This window comes from Radiomyces spectabilis (assembly GCF_025331425.1).
Source record: "Radiomyces spectabilis strain NRRL 2753 chromosome Unknown BYT42scaffold_1, whole genome shotgun sequence".
NCBI classification, from domain to species: domain Eukaryota; kingdom Fungi; phylum Mucoromycota; class Mucoromycetes; order Mucorales; family Radiomycetaceae; genus Radiomyces; species Radiomyces spectabilis.
In genome coordinates this window covers 244,563-259,168 of record NW_026251926.1, presented here as the reverse complement: position 1 = coordinate 259,168, position 14,606 = coordinate 244,563, and the positions used below count along the sequence as shown (strand labels likewise).

The following is a 14,606-nucleotide window of genomic DNA, read 5'->3' as shown; positions in this document are numbered from 1 at the left end:
TTTTATACATTGAACATTTTATATTTTATTTATCCATTCAATGGTAATAAGATAAGTAATTGAAGCAAGAGAAAAGGATAGTTTGGAGGGAACCCGCCACGATTTTTTTTTGCGCTGGATGGCCCTATACCATTTTAATCCAGGAGGTATAAAATTCAAGGGAAACAAGAGAAAGATGAAAATAAAGGAAAAGAAACTAACAAGCAAACAAAGACAGAGAAAGAAAAAAAAAGTAAGGGGATGAACGTAAACAAAAACCACATACGCACACACAGAAATGAAAAAAAAGAAAGGATAAGGAGAATAGCGTCAAAGAAGGGACACCCAAAGAGCTGCATATAAGCTGAAAAAAAGGGTTACATTATGTGAAAAAGAGGAGTTTAGAAAAAAAAAAGAGAAAAGACATGTACAGATGATATAAAATGGGGATAGAAAATGGGGAATCGGGCCATCATCCGTAGAATGGAACGGAATTGACACAATGAGAGGGGTTGTTCTGAGGATGATGTGCATAATAATGGTTGTTTATGGATCGTTCGTGACGCTGCCTTTTCACATGTTTGGAAAACTCCCACAGTCTAGATAACAGAACCGGACCAAGAGAGTATAGATCAAAGAGAATTTCGGCTACAGAAAACAAAGACGCAAATAAGAACATTAAGTAATTGCATCAGGTTGATTTTACAATCCATGTAAAAGATTTTGTCTCTGATATGCCACGTTTTTGTTCCCTTTTTTTTTCTGTTTTTCTTTTTTTTTCCCTTTTTTCCCTTTTTTCCTTAGGTAAGCGGATCGATGGATTTACCTTCAGTTTCCACAAAGAGCATATCACTTGTGTTATATTTAGACAGAATGTGATATAATTCTCTTAATTCATCGTCATCCAAGGATTGCAAACATCGTGCCAAATCAGATAGATCCACATCCTAGAGAGAAAAAAAAAGGGGTGTTTTTGTTCAGTCAAGTTCATGGTTGCTCCATCACACAATCACTCTATGGGAGTAAGTAGGCTTACTTCGGGGACATTCTTTGCTCCAATACCACGACTTCGACTCATGGAAGCCAGCCAATCTTCTGCGTATTTTGCATCCATAATAAATTCCATCTCTGTTGAGCTACCACGTCGCTTATTATCCGTCGAAAGTCGTCGTCGCTTTTTCTGTGAATCGTTTTGAAATACCGTTCGTAGCAATAACATCAACTCAGGACTGGGATCGCGAAACACCTTTTTTTTTTTGCAAATCCCCGTCAACCCACGTTAGTTATTTTCAGGCCATAACCCCAGATCATAAAATAAAACGTAAAAAATAAGTCAACTCACCAATGTGCTGTAAATCGAGTACTTTGGTTTGGCGAAATTGAGATCGAACCAAAGCGTTTGAGGACTTGTACTTGGATCCTTGAAATGAAAGACGATCCCAAGATCAAACTCTCCCCAACCTTCTTGCTCCAGCAAATATGGCTCATTTGTGCACACTAAGTGAACGCGATCGTACATCGTCAACGATTACACACCCTGAACCCTTTTTTGTTGTTATTTCTGCATGCAATTGCTTACCAACACGAGGATTTTCAAATGATTCATGCAAAATATACTCGATGTGATCGACAAATCCGGAGAGTGATGCATCACGATCCATCAAACGTACTTGAACCTTCCACATTCGCCACAGATAAGCATCGGTTGATTTCGCGCGGACTATGGAATTGGAAGAGGAGATCTTGACGTGTTTCTCAATTTTCTTTTTTTTTTCAAAAAATGATGTGAGTAAACCAAAGGAGATAGGTCACGCGTTGATTTTCTGTCTATCATGTTGTTTGTTCACCGACCATACCATATTAACAAAGGTGAATGCACACAACGGACCGTTAATGCTGGAAGGAGTGGGAGCACTAATTTCTAGATTGTTCGTCATTCCGTTCAGGACAATGTGAAACCATGGGGGGAGAATGGGAAACGACCAAAAAAGCCAGACACACCGAAATAGGTAAATGAACCTATTGAGCATGGTGGGGTTTTGTCGGGTCAATACCTTACCTGGCGGAAAAAAACAAACTTCGACCAAAATGACAGGAACTATTCGACAATCGCACAGACGATGCTTGTAGAATGGTCAGTGGGAAAAAAAAAAAATAAGCAAACTCAAAGTTAATAAAATAATAAAACGCAAAAAAAAAGAACGGCGTTCAGGACTGTCACACGTGCTCACGCGCGCTCGGTTTTCTCAGCGGTGGTGTGTGGGTGTATGTGCGGGCCAGGTCAGCATTTCCCGGCCTAATGCGAATTGGCGGAAGATGGATTCATCCAATCATAGGCCATTCAAGCGGTCTCTTTGTTACTCCGTGGAGCCAATGCAAACCTCTTCCGTTCCTTTGGATAAACCCGGATCACAGGACGCCCACCTGAAGCTTGGATATACCATTATGACCTACATTTGTTTCTGCTTATTGACACTCCTTTGAAAAGAACAATAACTTTATTTGGTATGGTATCTTTTCTAATCACACAACGTGTCACAATGGAATAGTAAGCTTAGTTACCGGAACCAGTACCGAGGATGCCCATTATTAAATCCCAACCTCTCTTAGTCACGCGTAGAAGAAAGGTCTACGTTCTTCCCTCCCGTGTCCTATGATTCCATTCATTATCAACGTAACTTTACCCGTTAATTTCCCTATTGTGCGGCACAATATTACCCATTGTACAACACAATGGCGCCCGGCGTTCCGCAATTGAATTTCTTTCTGAACCGCGGAAAAGCAAGCATGTCTACGGACCATCGGCTATTTTTCTCCTCCTCTTTCGAGAGTATAATGGGTTTCAACTGGTGATCTTCACCCCAGATGAAATGAAAAAAAAAAGCCAGCATGTTTGTCTTTCTTTCAGCCGTGACGAAAAGCAACCGTTGGTGTGTATATCTGATATAGCATGGCGCCCTTAATTGAAACCTATAATTCGACTCCTGTACGTCAATTAGCATTAATCCAGTGTCAACTATCCATTTATTGGTTCCCGGCGGAACATTGGCAGGACGAAAATAAGGTGACAATTCCGAATCGAGTTCCCCGGTCGACGAAAATGGGAAACGCACCGTGACTGCTTTTAGCCATGAAAAAATGGAAATCTGCCAGAAATACCACGTTTTTCCAGAAACGCAGAAATTTTGAAACAGAAACATACAGTTTTCAAACAGCACCAGTCACCATGCTCCCTTTGGGAAAATCACATAATCCAAAATGGAAAATTCAACAAGAAACAAATGGAAGAGACCATGCTTAAACATTCAGGGAGGAAAAGGGTTCAATATGCCTTGTCTGTATTAAAGAAAAATGGAAAAAAAACAATAGCACGCCCTGGAAAAAAAGGAGGGGTGGAATCTGCGTATGATACAAAGAAAAAAAAAAAAAAGGAAAAAGAGAAAAGAAAAAAAATAAATCATTATTGTAACGAAAGAAAAAAATTTTTTAGCCTTCTTTATGAGGTGGAGGGGAAGGACGCGTGGTGTTATCGAATGGTAACCGGTCAATAGTAGGGCTGGTGGTGGAATTATTGGTATGGTCAGAATGAGGATGATCGTGATATCTAGTATGATGCGGTGCGGGGTTGGCCCAGTTATTGTCATGTGTGCTGTGTTGGATCCAATTTGAATCTCGGTCGGTATTAGTGAGAACAGCCGTGGTGGTTCCTGAATCTTCCGATTTGGCAAAATAGTCATTCTTTTGCTTCGAATTTGTGGTGGTAGTAGCCGGCACAGCTTCGTCAATGGCTAATTCGTCCTCCGTTTCCTGCAATCGTTGATGAACCGGATGAAGCGTTGTCAATGGCATATCGGCTGTCCGATGAAAGTAGTCATGTGGCTGTTTCTTGTGAAACACAGAAGGCACTAATCCGCTGCTGTTGCTGGCTCCACCACTGCCACCTGCCGGGCCATTGGCGCCAGGGTTCGGATGCGTGTTGCCAGTGTAATCCATCTGGGTGAGTGGCATTTCACTTTCGTTGGATCCAGACGAACCCGCTTTGCTCAATCGCTTGAACATTTGCGAATCACGGAAAATATCCACACTGCGAGGTCGTTCCAGGAACCGTGGCAGCGGTAAATTGCGTTCCAAAGCTTGATTGATCCGTCGTTCCTTTTCGTACTCGCTCCATTTCTTCATGACAATACGACTGCTGTCAAACTCGCCTTCTTTATCGCCGTGGCCGCTTTCTTTGCCTGCTCCTGCGATTTTACGGGTGTCACCCCACGAAAAATCGTCGAAATGCCAGTACGCATAAGTTGGCAAAACAAAGTTCCAAATCGGTAAGCTGAAAAGGTACACCAACATCCAGCCTACATAGACCACTTTTCGGCTCGTCATGACAATCAGTACCGCCGGCAACCCGAGAATGACAGCCAGTAGGATGAGAGGAATCAAGGCCGGTTGGCCAAGAATGGCCATAATTACCAGATAGATTGTAAATGAAATGGCGGCGGGAAGCGCCAGCGTACCCACCAGTTCCATGAAAACGACGAATTGCATCGAAAAACAAAAAGTGCCGCACAGGTCGTGAACAAACAGCAATTCCATCAAGTTGTGGATCGTCGAATTGATCCATCGTCGTCGTTGCGATAGTAATACAGAAAATGTATCAGGCACCACCGTTTTGCACCTAAAAAAAAGTTGGGTTCAGTATCCTTTGATGCATTGTATCGTTCCAGGAATTTTTGACAATAGATTGAAGGATACTTACACAGCTTGTGGCACAAACATCATTTTTCGGTTGGGGAAGGTCCGTAACATGAGGGTGGACAGATAACGATCCTCACCCAATAGTAAAAGGTTCTTTTTATGCAATGTATCGACGACGTTTTCCGAATAATGTTCAACGATATCAGGATTGGCAAGAACAGGCACCCAGTAACCATTGGGACCTTTGGGTGCCTTGATACGGTACATACAGAAACAACCAGGCAAACACGTCACACCACCAAAGATAGATTCAAAGGCTTTGCTTTGATGATGCGAAATATAATATTCAAACACTAAAGAAAAAGATAGGCATCGTTAAAAAAAGTTGTTCTTAATTTTTTGGATGTCGTCTCAGACACCGAGCTGTGATTTTTTTTTTTTTTTTTTTTTTTTTTTTTTTTACCTTGAATCATGCTGACCCAACTGCCTGTTTTGTTGGCGATCTTTGTTTCACCGCATAAGCCTGAAATATCTGGATCTTTGACGGCACAAGACACGAGTCGGCTTAATGCATCTGGATAGAGTTTGGTATCTGCATCCACCATCAGACAAATCTCATAGCTGTCAGGGGTAACGCCCGTAATACGCCAAATAGCATTGAAAAAATCGTATTCCATTGTTGTCATGCGTTCATCAAACATCACTTTTTGCATAAACTGCATCAGGATGATTTGCGAGTCGCGTTTACCGCGATTGCCGGGCTTTGCTTCGTTGGCTTCCTCGGGAGTTCCGCATTTCACAATGGTGATCATGGGGACTCGCTGTTGGTGCGCGGGATCGATTGTGTTATCGTCGTACTTGTAGTATCCGGCGTACACTTTACCCATATTGTTTCGCTTGGATCCATCGGCAATGGCGACATAAGGTTCAGGTTGAACGTCTTTGGGATCCACGATAAAATCTTGCATCATAGACACACAAACATCCGGCGTCGACATGGCGTTACCATGACCGGTAATAAGACCATCACAAATCACCAAGAGGAGTTTGTGCGAATTGGGATAGTCACTGGTAGCAATGGAATCCAGGGTCGTTCGAATACCATCTTCTCCTTCCGAATAGCAAGTGACAAGACAAATGGTGTAAGCGAGCGGGAAATTAAATGGCATATAGTCCGGGGGAGGACGAGGCACGACATGGGGTGATAATGGAAACGGACATCCGCTCGTGTTGGAGGAAGTGTCGCTTTGCAAATCGGAGGAATACACGGACGGCGGTCGCAATGGTGTAAGCATCCCGGACATACGCATACTGCCTGCATCGCCAAGAAACCGGGCTGAAGGCGACGCACCAAAATAAGAAGATCCGGGTCGACTTGCACCAAATGCTGGTGTCGATAAGGCTCTGTGGAATGACAAAAAAAAAGGTTATTTGGCGTGATTCATTTGGGCTTAGCCCTACTGTTGTTGTTTTTGTTGCCCCCAATCTCCTCTCCAATCTTTTCTCCTGCCATTTCCTCTTCTTGTCCCCCAACCTCATCATCCAGCACCCCCATCCCCCAACATACACACTCACACACACACACACAAACATGCCCAAAAAATAGAATTGCCTTTTTTCTTTTTTTTTATACTCCAAATCTCCTTTTTTTTGATATACTTTATCACGCGACCTCTCCTTGCGTTGTTTTTGGCCCTTTTTTAGAATAAAAAATTTTTGAGTTTTTTTTGGCAACTTACCCTGAAGGAGTCTTCCATAACGGTGTGGATAATTTATCGGTATCGAATCGAGTGGAGCCATGCAAGGGTTGAGTGAATCGTGAGGTCTGCGGAAACAGTGATTTGCGTTTATTCGCTTGACCTTTGTTGTACGAAGGTGGCTGCTTGGGTTTGCTGAGAGGCGCGGCGGTGTGGATATCCCGTGTCCAGTTTTCGATTTCCGCTTCTCGCTTCATTCGTGCGGCATACGAATCGCCTTCCTTGAAATTACCCAACTTCCATGATAAGAACCAGCCAAAAATAACCGCCAGCACAAACTTGACGATGATGACGCCAAGAATTACGGCTAATGATACGTAAAGTACGATCTGGGACGCCATGCATCCCACACTAAGCGTATCCACTGCGCCCACTTTGATCACCGTTGACAAGCAATCCGCTTCTTTTTGCCAACTTGAATTCGGTTCTCGATACGCATTGATCGCACGACTCATATCTTTGCCACCGAACGATCCCATGTCCGCCAATATTTGCTGGATCAATCCGCCCGGAGGAACGTCGTAATAAGCTGGAGGCAATGATTGTAATAGCCGTAGATTCAAAACATCACTGTCAATTTCATAACGGGAAAAAATAAAAAAAATAAAAGAAAAATAAACGATCGAAATTCATGACATTCTTTGTGTTTCCTCGTCCAACGTCTCTCCAAAAAGATTCCTCTTTTTATGCTCGCGTGGCTTCCTTATTTGTCCATGGATTTCCCACACTTACTTGTTATAGACCATTAGGTAATTCGTCATAGTGATATCGGTCCAATTGTAATACACTCGCGCCGCTTTGTTCAGTTCGCCTTTGGAGGAAGGTACACCGTTGACTTGGAAATTCTGAAACTGATTACGGGAGGCTTGGCCTAAATGACATCGCGTCTGATTTGTAAAAGTGTTTGGATCTGGTGGTACGGTGTTGTTGGGATTGAATAGCTGGCATGGAAAATAAACGGGCTGATTGCCTTGCTTTGGAAGAAATACGGAAGCGCAGGAAGGGCTTGGGGTTTGGAATAAAAATGACGCATCCATACCACCGCCATTGACGGGCGGGTACAAAAGATTGGTGGAATCATTGGTCATACCGGGGATAGCCGGATGTTGTGACCAGTCGGCCAACATGTAAGCCCAGCCGTTAATAATTAGATAGCCGGGACTGACTTGACCCCCGTGCACGCTCAAGGGGGGAATAGGGCATACGGCTTGGGTAAAACCAAAGGTCAGGAAACCCACAAAGGCCATAATCAAGAGAATGAACGACACAAGGCCAATCTTTTCTCGCCAAGCCATCTGTGCAGGACCATCAGGGATGCCCACCATCCGGAGCAAGGGTTTTGGGATACAACAAGTAATGATGCGGCAGTAAGTCATCCAGGGGCTGGGGAGAGACTTCCAACAGCTCTTTTTCCTTCTCGGCTGGGCGACGATATCATCTTCCTCGGCCTGTTTCTCTTCTCTTCCGAGGATACTTCGACCCCGTCGAAGCAGCACTTGACGAGCCGTCGGTCGTCGTTCCAGTGGTCGAGCCGGTTGGTTGCCTGTGGTACTGGGGACAACATGATCGGGCCCTCGTTTCGTGGCTGCTTGTCGATAGTGGTATTGTCGATGATTAGGGTCAATTCGTTCTCTTTCCGGTCGAACTAACGATTTGTTTCGTTTGGGTCGATTCCCGGTCGTTGTTATATCGTCGTTAAATACCAGTGCGTCCGATGCCAACGGTGGTTCGTTCGTACTGGACTGTGACGTGAACGAAAGACTTCGATTAAGGGTAGGTGTATAGGTTGAATGCCGCGCGGTTGAATCCATGATGCTCTTTATAAAACTACGCAATGATCGGTAATGGTATCGTTACAAAAAGAAAACATCCAACTAAGAGAGGGGAAAAAAAGCAACAAGAAGAATGTGCTTTTAGGGCCGGTATTTTTTTTTCCAGAAGAATCGAAAAAGAAGTCCAACAATCAGCCGTTTTAAAAAACCAACAGTAAAAAAGAAGAAAGAGAATTAAACACTTGAAGTGAAAAAGGGGAGAAAAATAAAGAAATAAGGATAAATAAGAAAAAAAAGAAACTGAAAAAAAAAAGAACAAGAAGGAAAAAGGCGAATTGGCTTTTTCTCCCTTCTATTCTCACTTGTTTTAGGAAACCAAGATGTGCAAAAAGAAAGGACGGACCAAGGTGAAGGTTGCACAAAATGGAAATGCTGGGCAACAAATTTTTTCGTGTCTCCAAAATTTTCTCGTATCCAATCGTTACCAATGATTGGTGGACAATGGTTGATCAACTATAAATATCCAAATTTTGACACCCCGTCCTGCTTCTTGAATCTGGAAACAAAACAGCCACACAACAGTTCATCCAACGAACGAATGCTTGCGTCATGTTTCCCTTTTTGCAATCTCCATTTCCTGTATCGCGTCGCACAGAGCAAATATCACAATTTCCCTGATTCATATAACCCATCAATAAGATCAATTTCACGCTCATATAAATTGGACAGCAATATGAGATTTCATTTCACTTGAATTTCATCTTTTTTAAATCGGTTCATTTTCATATACCACTCCCTTCCTTCTGATCTTATTGATATCGGTCGTTGCTGACAGATATTTTTTTGGGGTTTTTCATTCTCAATCATCCCTGGATTTTCCTTTCAAGCATACATCAAAAAATGTCTGTCCTTATATTGGGTGGAGTGGGGTTCATTGGACGTCATTTCGTGCATTATCTTGTCGCAAACAACCTGTCCAATGATATTCGCGTCGTCGATAAAGTGCTTCCGGAAACCGCTCTCTTATCCAAAAAGCATCGCGACGCCTTCACTAGGGTCGAGTTCCGTCAGGCCAACCTGACTCGTCCCGGTAAGTCATGCATCCCCTCTTGCCAAAAGTAAAACTTCGGACCGATAAGCAACAGAAACCAAAAAAAAGGAGATCGCGAAAAAATCAGGGATCATAAATAACAAATAATGAGAACCTTAAACCAACATCCAATGCTTGGTCGTATGATGGACTAACACAAGATCATTGATAGATTCTATCAAGGCCAGTTTTGACCGAGACGATGGTACCGAATTTGACTACGTTTTCAATTTTGCAGCTGAAACCAAATATTCCCAAGTTCCGGAGGTGAGGGATATAGGAGCGCCGATTATAACGGCCCTCATGATAATAAGCCGAGAAAAAAAAATCAAGTACCAAACAATTATTCATGCTTTCAATGACTAGGTTTACGAAGAACGCATTTATCGCGTAGCAGTCAATTGCGGTTACGAAGCAGCAAGACGAGGTATCAAAGTCTTTGTGGTCATGTCAACGGCGGAAATCTATGACAGCGGACCGGTAAATATTTTTCAATGAACGCCCTTCTTTTTTTTTGTCCCTGCTTTATCTTTCAAGCCGCGGTCTCACACTGGGAATGTCTCAATTAGACAGCTTCAACCGAAACTTCACGAATCAATCCATGGACGATTCCTGCAAAATACAAATTCAAAGCAAAGCAGGAACTGAAAACAATTCAAGGGTAAGCATCATCCATTTTGCCACCGGGACAAGAGCAACCATCCCAAAAAGGGAAACAAAACGCATCGGAAAACGCACGCGATAAATGAATTATTAAATGAAAAATTGGCGATGAATTCGTAGATTAAACCTGGTCATATTGCGCCCTGCCATCGTATATGGCACTGGTACCACCATGGGTCTCAGTAAGTTGGTTCTAAACGGCGTCTTGAATGGCTGGAAATGGAAAAAAAGCTCACGTTGAAAATATGTTTATTTTTGTTCTTGTGATCACTTTGCTGCAGCGCCACGATTGATCATTGGAAGAATTTACAAACAGCTGGATGAAAAAATGAAGTTGTTGTGGTCCAAAGATCTCAAGCTGAATACCGTCCACGTGTTGGATGTGGCCAGAGCGTGCTGGCATGTGGCAAGGTGGTATATCGAGAACGCCCCGCATGCGGAGCTGCCCATTTTCAACTTGTCAGATAAGCAAAACACAGGTAAATGTGGTGTGACCGACCAGCCCACTTTTCTGCCTTCAATTTCATTTGGCGTTTTCTAATCGTATTGGTTTTTTGTACCGGATTAGACCAGGAAACCATCAATGGCTTCTTGACTCAGATCTTTGGCATTCGCACCGGTTATCACAGCAGTTTCATCTCGGCGTTTACAAAGGTACTATTACGAGAGATCGACGGATTGTTTCGCATTTTGTTTTCCTAATTTCATGTCATCCATTTTCTAGCTACACTTGGATTCGGTCATCAAGGACATTAATCGCAAACATTTGCCGCCTTGGGCGGAATTGCTGCAAGCTTCCAATATCCAGGGATCACCTCTATCACCGTACCTGGACAAGGAACTGCTATACAATCATGATCTGTCCATTGACGGGTCGAAAATTGAACGCGTGACAGGATTCAATTATGTAGTACCGTACCTTACACAAGAAAATCTAGAAGAAATCATTCAAGATTTTCAAGCGCTGGACGTTTGGCCTAGAAACTGAGGATGGGTGGACTTGTAGTTCCCCTCAATCCACACTTTTTAAAGTTTGATTATGCAATAATAAACAATAATTTGAAATCCAGTAGTGTGTTTTCGGTCTTTCTACGTAAATAAAATATATCTGCGGTTGAAGGATCAAAAAAACAAAAGTAGGAAATACCGTACAAAAGGAAATAACTTAATGGAATAAGGTGTAATGTAGCTGTTGACACATATAGAGGGGTGGGGGGGGGACATCATAAATCGATATCTCGTTAGGAATGTAGGGCCAATAGATAGTAAATTCCATCATTGGGCGGTATCCTAGTATCTTTTCGATGGTATGGATGAAAAGAGGAGATTGGGTAAATGGATGAATCCTAAAAGGTAGATTTGATGCGATGAGTTTCCTGAACGTAATCCATGGCAGTGACAAGTCCCGTCAGTAGTTTCAAGGCAATGTCCAAATCCTTGTAATTTGGGTCACACCGTTCAGTATGCTTGAGGAGATCTGAAGTGTAATAAAGAAAAAGGAAAACATTTAAGTTTAGATTCTTTACTGAACAAGCTCCACCAACTCGAGTTTGTGTTACCTTTGATCAACAAACAATACCGAGGGACTCGCTGAAATGGGGCAATAAGGTAATCGGCAATGCCAAGACGATGCGTATCTTTCTGACTCAGTGTTTCCTAATAACAACAGCCAAACATCAACCTAGTGAGTTCTCACGCGGCAAATCAAACAAACAAGAAGGGCGTACCTGCTCAATTTTTAACACAAGCACATTATTGCATGCACGTCGAATGGACTTGATATTGTTTTGATAATGCATGGCGTATCGCAGAAACACAACCAGATCGTCCTCCAGATTGCGAAAGATGGGTCCGACTTGAGCAGGACAAAACATTCGCCACAGCTGAGAAGCATGGTATTCAAATGCGGTCAAAAGTTTCTCGGAAAGAGCAATTAAATCCGGTAGATGTTGAAATAAAATAGGCACATCCCCTGCCCTGAAAAGCGGATTTCTTGGCTGGGCCGCTTCCGCCATCACTTGCATATAATTCTACATTCCTACCGCATTAGAAAAAATTTCCTCCATCCGGATCATAAACAAAAACAATAAAAGGGAAACCCATATCAGGCATAGATACATACAGTCTGGACCATCTTGAGTAAACGATGATAGGATTGTTCCGTCGTATACAGTTCGATCACGATAAACTTGGCCAACGCGATGTCCTTGGCAGTCCCGTGTTCTGGCTGTTAGATAACCGCATTGGGAAATGAAAGCACGAAAATAATACAGAAAAAAAAGCGCAAAAAAAAAAGAAAAAGAGAGGCGTGAACCCCCTTTCTTCCATTAGTTTTAATGAGTCGAGTAAAAGTTGCATAGCGTGTGTTCCTTTGTTTTTGCCTTTCTTTCTCTTTTTCCCTTTTTTTTTTTTCTCTTGATATTCATTACTTACACCTAAAAGGGCGGGCGCGTTATGCGGAGACTGTTGCAAAAGCTTCTCGACGCTGGCGCGCCAAATAGAGACGGTTTTATTTTCCTTTTTGGCATGATCGGTTTTTCCAAAAACGGTGCGATGTCGGAAAAGATTTTTCTCCCGTGGGCTGAATGGACGATCGTGACCAGCACGGATCAATCGACTTTCATTGGCAGGGGATTGAGGGCGTTGGGTGTGGGGAAGATCGTGTATGCGCGTTTCCAATGATGGATAGATGGTGCTGCAGGACTTGGCAGGCGTGGGACCAGCCAGTCCAGCTCCTAGCTCCGCGCCCTTGACGAAATCATCATCTCCCAGATCCTCCTCTGTAGCCACAGAAGTTTCCTCATCCGTCTCCTTTTCTGATTCATCGCTGCTGCTGCCGCTGCTACAATTACCACTGGTACTGCTGTTGTGTAATGTTTTCGTCGATGACACACTACTCGATTCGCTGCTTTCAGAAATTTGACGCATCAAGGTGACATGCACGTCGGTATGCCGTCGCTTGCGTAAAGTGTCTGTGGTACTTGATATATCAAACTGCGAATGCGGACGAGGTCGACTGGCGAGATGTTGTCGTGATCGTGCCGCCGGTGATGGAAACGTAGCCAATATACAGGGTTTGAATTCCTCGGTTGGGCGAGTTGATACAGATTTGGTGGGTGTGGCAGCGGAATTGTTCATGCGACGACACGATGGTCTTCGTAGACTGGAAGAAAATATACTGGAGAGTCGATTGAGCACGGGGGCCGAAGATCGATCGGATGGCTTCTTTAGGGTGGATCGGTTGTTGTTTGTATGTCGCGGCTGTGGCGAAGCGAGAAAATTCATTGATTTGGACGGTTGTGGACAGGGTGGCGCAGGCGATGAGATTCGGCGTAAAAACGACGAGGTGATCGGTCTGGAAGCGGACTCGTTGCAGGGCGAATCATTCAGCATAAGCAAATAGGCAAGTTTAAAAAAATTGAATTGTAATAATTCCACGTAAAAAAAAGAAAATCCTCCCAAAGCTTGGGATTCAAAAGAATGAAAAAGAGGGTTTGAAGGGAAAGGAAAGAATAGGCAACCCGTTGGGTTCGGCATTTATATATCTTTGGAATTTTTTATTTTTCATCTTTTTTTTTTCAGGGTCGCACACACACCAAACCAACACCGGTTTCATAAAATGACGTTTTGGGCTCTTCATTCTTTTCCTATGTGACTGGATTTTTTATATAAAAAACGTGTTTGTCACTCACTGACTTACTATGGATCATTCAGGTCAGGTCACCTTTTGACATGAACAGGGTCCTCCTCACACTAAATATCTCTGGCCTTGTTTTTATTCACGCAAAAAATCCATCCCTTTTTGTATCTTTGCCAAGCAACGTGTTTAACTGTTTGTTCGTGGTTTTCTCATTGCCCTGTCCTTCCTTATGTTCTATCGTCGCATCTCTGAAACCAAGATCACAAAGCATTCAATCTTTTGCTTTTTTTATCATCAAATTGGATTGATATCTATAACAACGGCATGATCTTATTCAGGAGAAACATTATGCAAAACGGTTACCACGGCATTATTATCACCTTGACAATATTTTGGGAATTCATTTGCAGCCGTTTTTTTTTTTTTTTTTTTGCAGCAGCCCATCTCCGAAACATTACTCATGCAGAAAAAAAAAAGAGAACAATATATCATGCGCTGATCATCGCGGTGAATTCGACCAGTTTAAAGAACGCTTTTCACGATAGGGGTTTTGCTGTTGTTGTTGTTGTTCCTTGGTGCGTGATGCAACTGATAATGGTTGTACCGGTGTCTGGGCTGAGACTTTAGACTATTGTTTGTCATACAACGACTTGCAACATGGTTTGAATTACGCCGTTATTTTCAACCTTCACCAATTAAGCCTCCTTGCAACAAAAAGAGTTCTTTGGGTCGAATGAGTTTTGTAAGCCACATTTTGCAACAATAAAGTTCTCACTAGATGAAAAGAAGAATGCAATGTATGCCTGGCAGGTCAGCCTAAAATAAGCGGGTTTTTTTACCTCCTCAAATGCAACAGGGTTCGTGAAGCGAGCCTTTTTTATTATATTTTTGGCCATGTATCTGAGCGTCAAAAAATTGCGTGGTTTTCGAGGAGAAAGAGAAAAAAAATCACAATAGGAAAGTCCATGGAAACTCCGTCACTGCTAGACGCTTGAACTGACTAAAGCCGTGGC

At 42.9% G+C, this 14,606-nt stretch overlaps 6 protein-coding genes across 6 annotated transcripts; 2 read left to right on the top strand and 4 right to left on the bottom strand.

The window, feature by feature from the left end:
• Positions 1-11: 11 nt before the first annotated feature.
• On the bottom strand, positions 12-2,166 carry BYT42DRAFT_550745 (yeats family-domain-containing protein). The gene is made up of 7 exons (XM_051566177.1): positions 2,039-2,166; positions 1,836-1,900; positions 1,559-1,742; positions 1,322-1,476; positions 1,016-1,225; positions 806-926; positions 12-627 (listed from the first exon to the last, which is right to left on the bottom strand). The coding sequence occupies exons 2-7, from the start codon at positions 1,836-1,838 to the stop codon at positions 452-454; spliced, it is 849 nt and encodes a 282-aa protein (XP_051427890.1). The 5' UTR covers positions 1,839-1,900; positions 2,039-2,166; the 3' UTR covers positions 12-451.
• Positions 2,167-3,204: 1,038 nt separating this feature from the next.
• Positions 3,205-8,510, bottom strand: BYT42DRAFT_550741 (chitin synthase-domain-containing protein). The gene is made up of 5 exons (XM_051566176.1): positions 7,161-8,510; positions 6,411-6,998; positions 5,135-6,075; positions 4,733-5,024; positions 3,205-4,651 (listed from the first exon to the last, which is right to left on the bottom strand). The coding sequence occupies exons 1-5, from the start codon at positions 8,237-8,239 to the stop codon at positions 3,466-3,468; spliced, it is 4,086 nt and encodes a 1,361-aa protein (XP_051427889.1). The 5' UTR covers positions 8,240-8,510; the 3' UTR covers positions 3,205-3,465.
• A 451-nt stretch (positions 8,511-8,961) lies between these two features.
• BYT42DRAFT_550737 (uncharacterized protein) lies at positions 8,962-10,998 on the top strand. Its single transcript, XM_051566175.1, has 8 exons — positions 8,962-9,290; positions 9,463-9,557; positions 9,657-9,770; positions 9,860-9,951; positions 10,074-10,135; positions 10,235-10,432; positions 10,522-10,607; positions 10,678-10,998. The coding sequence occupies exons 1-8, from the start codon at positions 9,101-9,103 to the stop codon at positions 10,939-10,941; spliced, it is 1,101 nt and encodes a 366-aa protein (XP_051427888.1). The 5' UTR covers positions 8,962-9,100; the 3' UTR covers positions 10,942-10,998.
• BYT42DRAFT_550736 (Dbl homology domain-containing protein) lies at positions 10,999-12,367 on the bottom strand. The gene is made up of 4 exons (XM_051566174.1): positions 12,076-12,367; positions 11,681-11,983; positions 11,513-11,609; positions 10,999-11,430 (listed from the first exon to the last, which is right to left on the bottom strand). Exons 1-4 carry the CDS (start codon positions 12,085-12,087, stop codon positions 11,300-11,302), a joined length of 543 nt encoding a protein of 180 aa, XP_051427887.1. The 5' UTR covers positions 12,088-12,367; the 3' UTR covers positions 10,999-11,299.
• Positions 11,970-13,471, bottom strand: BYT42DRAFT_3458 (uncharacterized protein). The gene is made up of 3 exons (XM_051563147.1): positions 12,387-13,471; positions 12,076-12,270; positions 11,970-11,983 (listed from the first exon to the last, which is right to left on the bottom strand). The coding sequence occupies exons 1-2, from the start codon at positions 13,344-13,346 to the stop codon at positions 12,184-12,186; spliced, it is 1,047 nt and encodes a 348-aa protein (XP_051427886.1). The 5' UTR covers positions 13,347-13,471; the 3' UTR covers positions 11,970-11,983; positions 12,076-12,183.
• A 196-nt stretch (positions 13,472-13,667) lies between these two features.
• On the top strand, positions 13,668-14,033 carry BYT42DRAFT_550734 (uncharacterized protein). Its single transcript, XM_051566173.1, has one exon. The coding sequence runs from the start codon at positions 13,686-13,688 to the stop codon at positions 13,899-13,901; it is 216 nt and encodes a 71-aa protein (XP_051427885.1). The 5' UTR covers positions 13,668-13,685; the 3' UTR covers positions 13,902-14,033.
• The last annotated feature ends 573 nt before the right edge of the window (positions 14,034-14,606 follow it).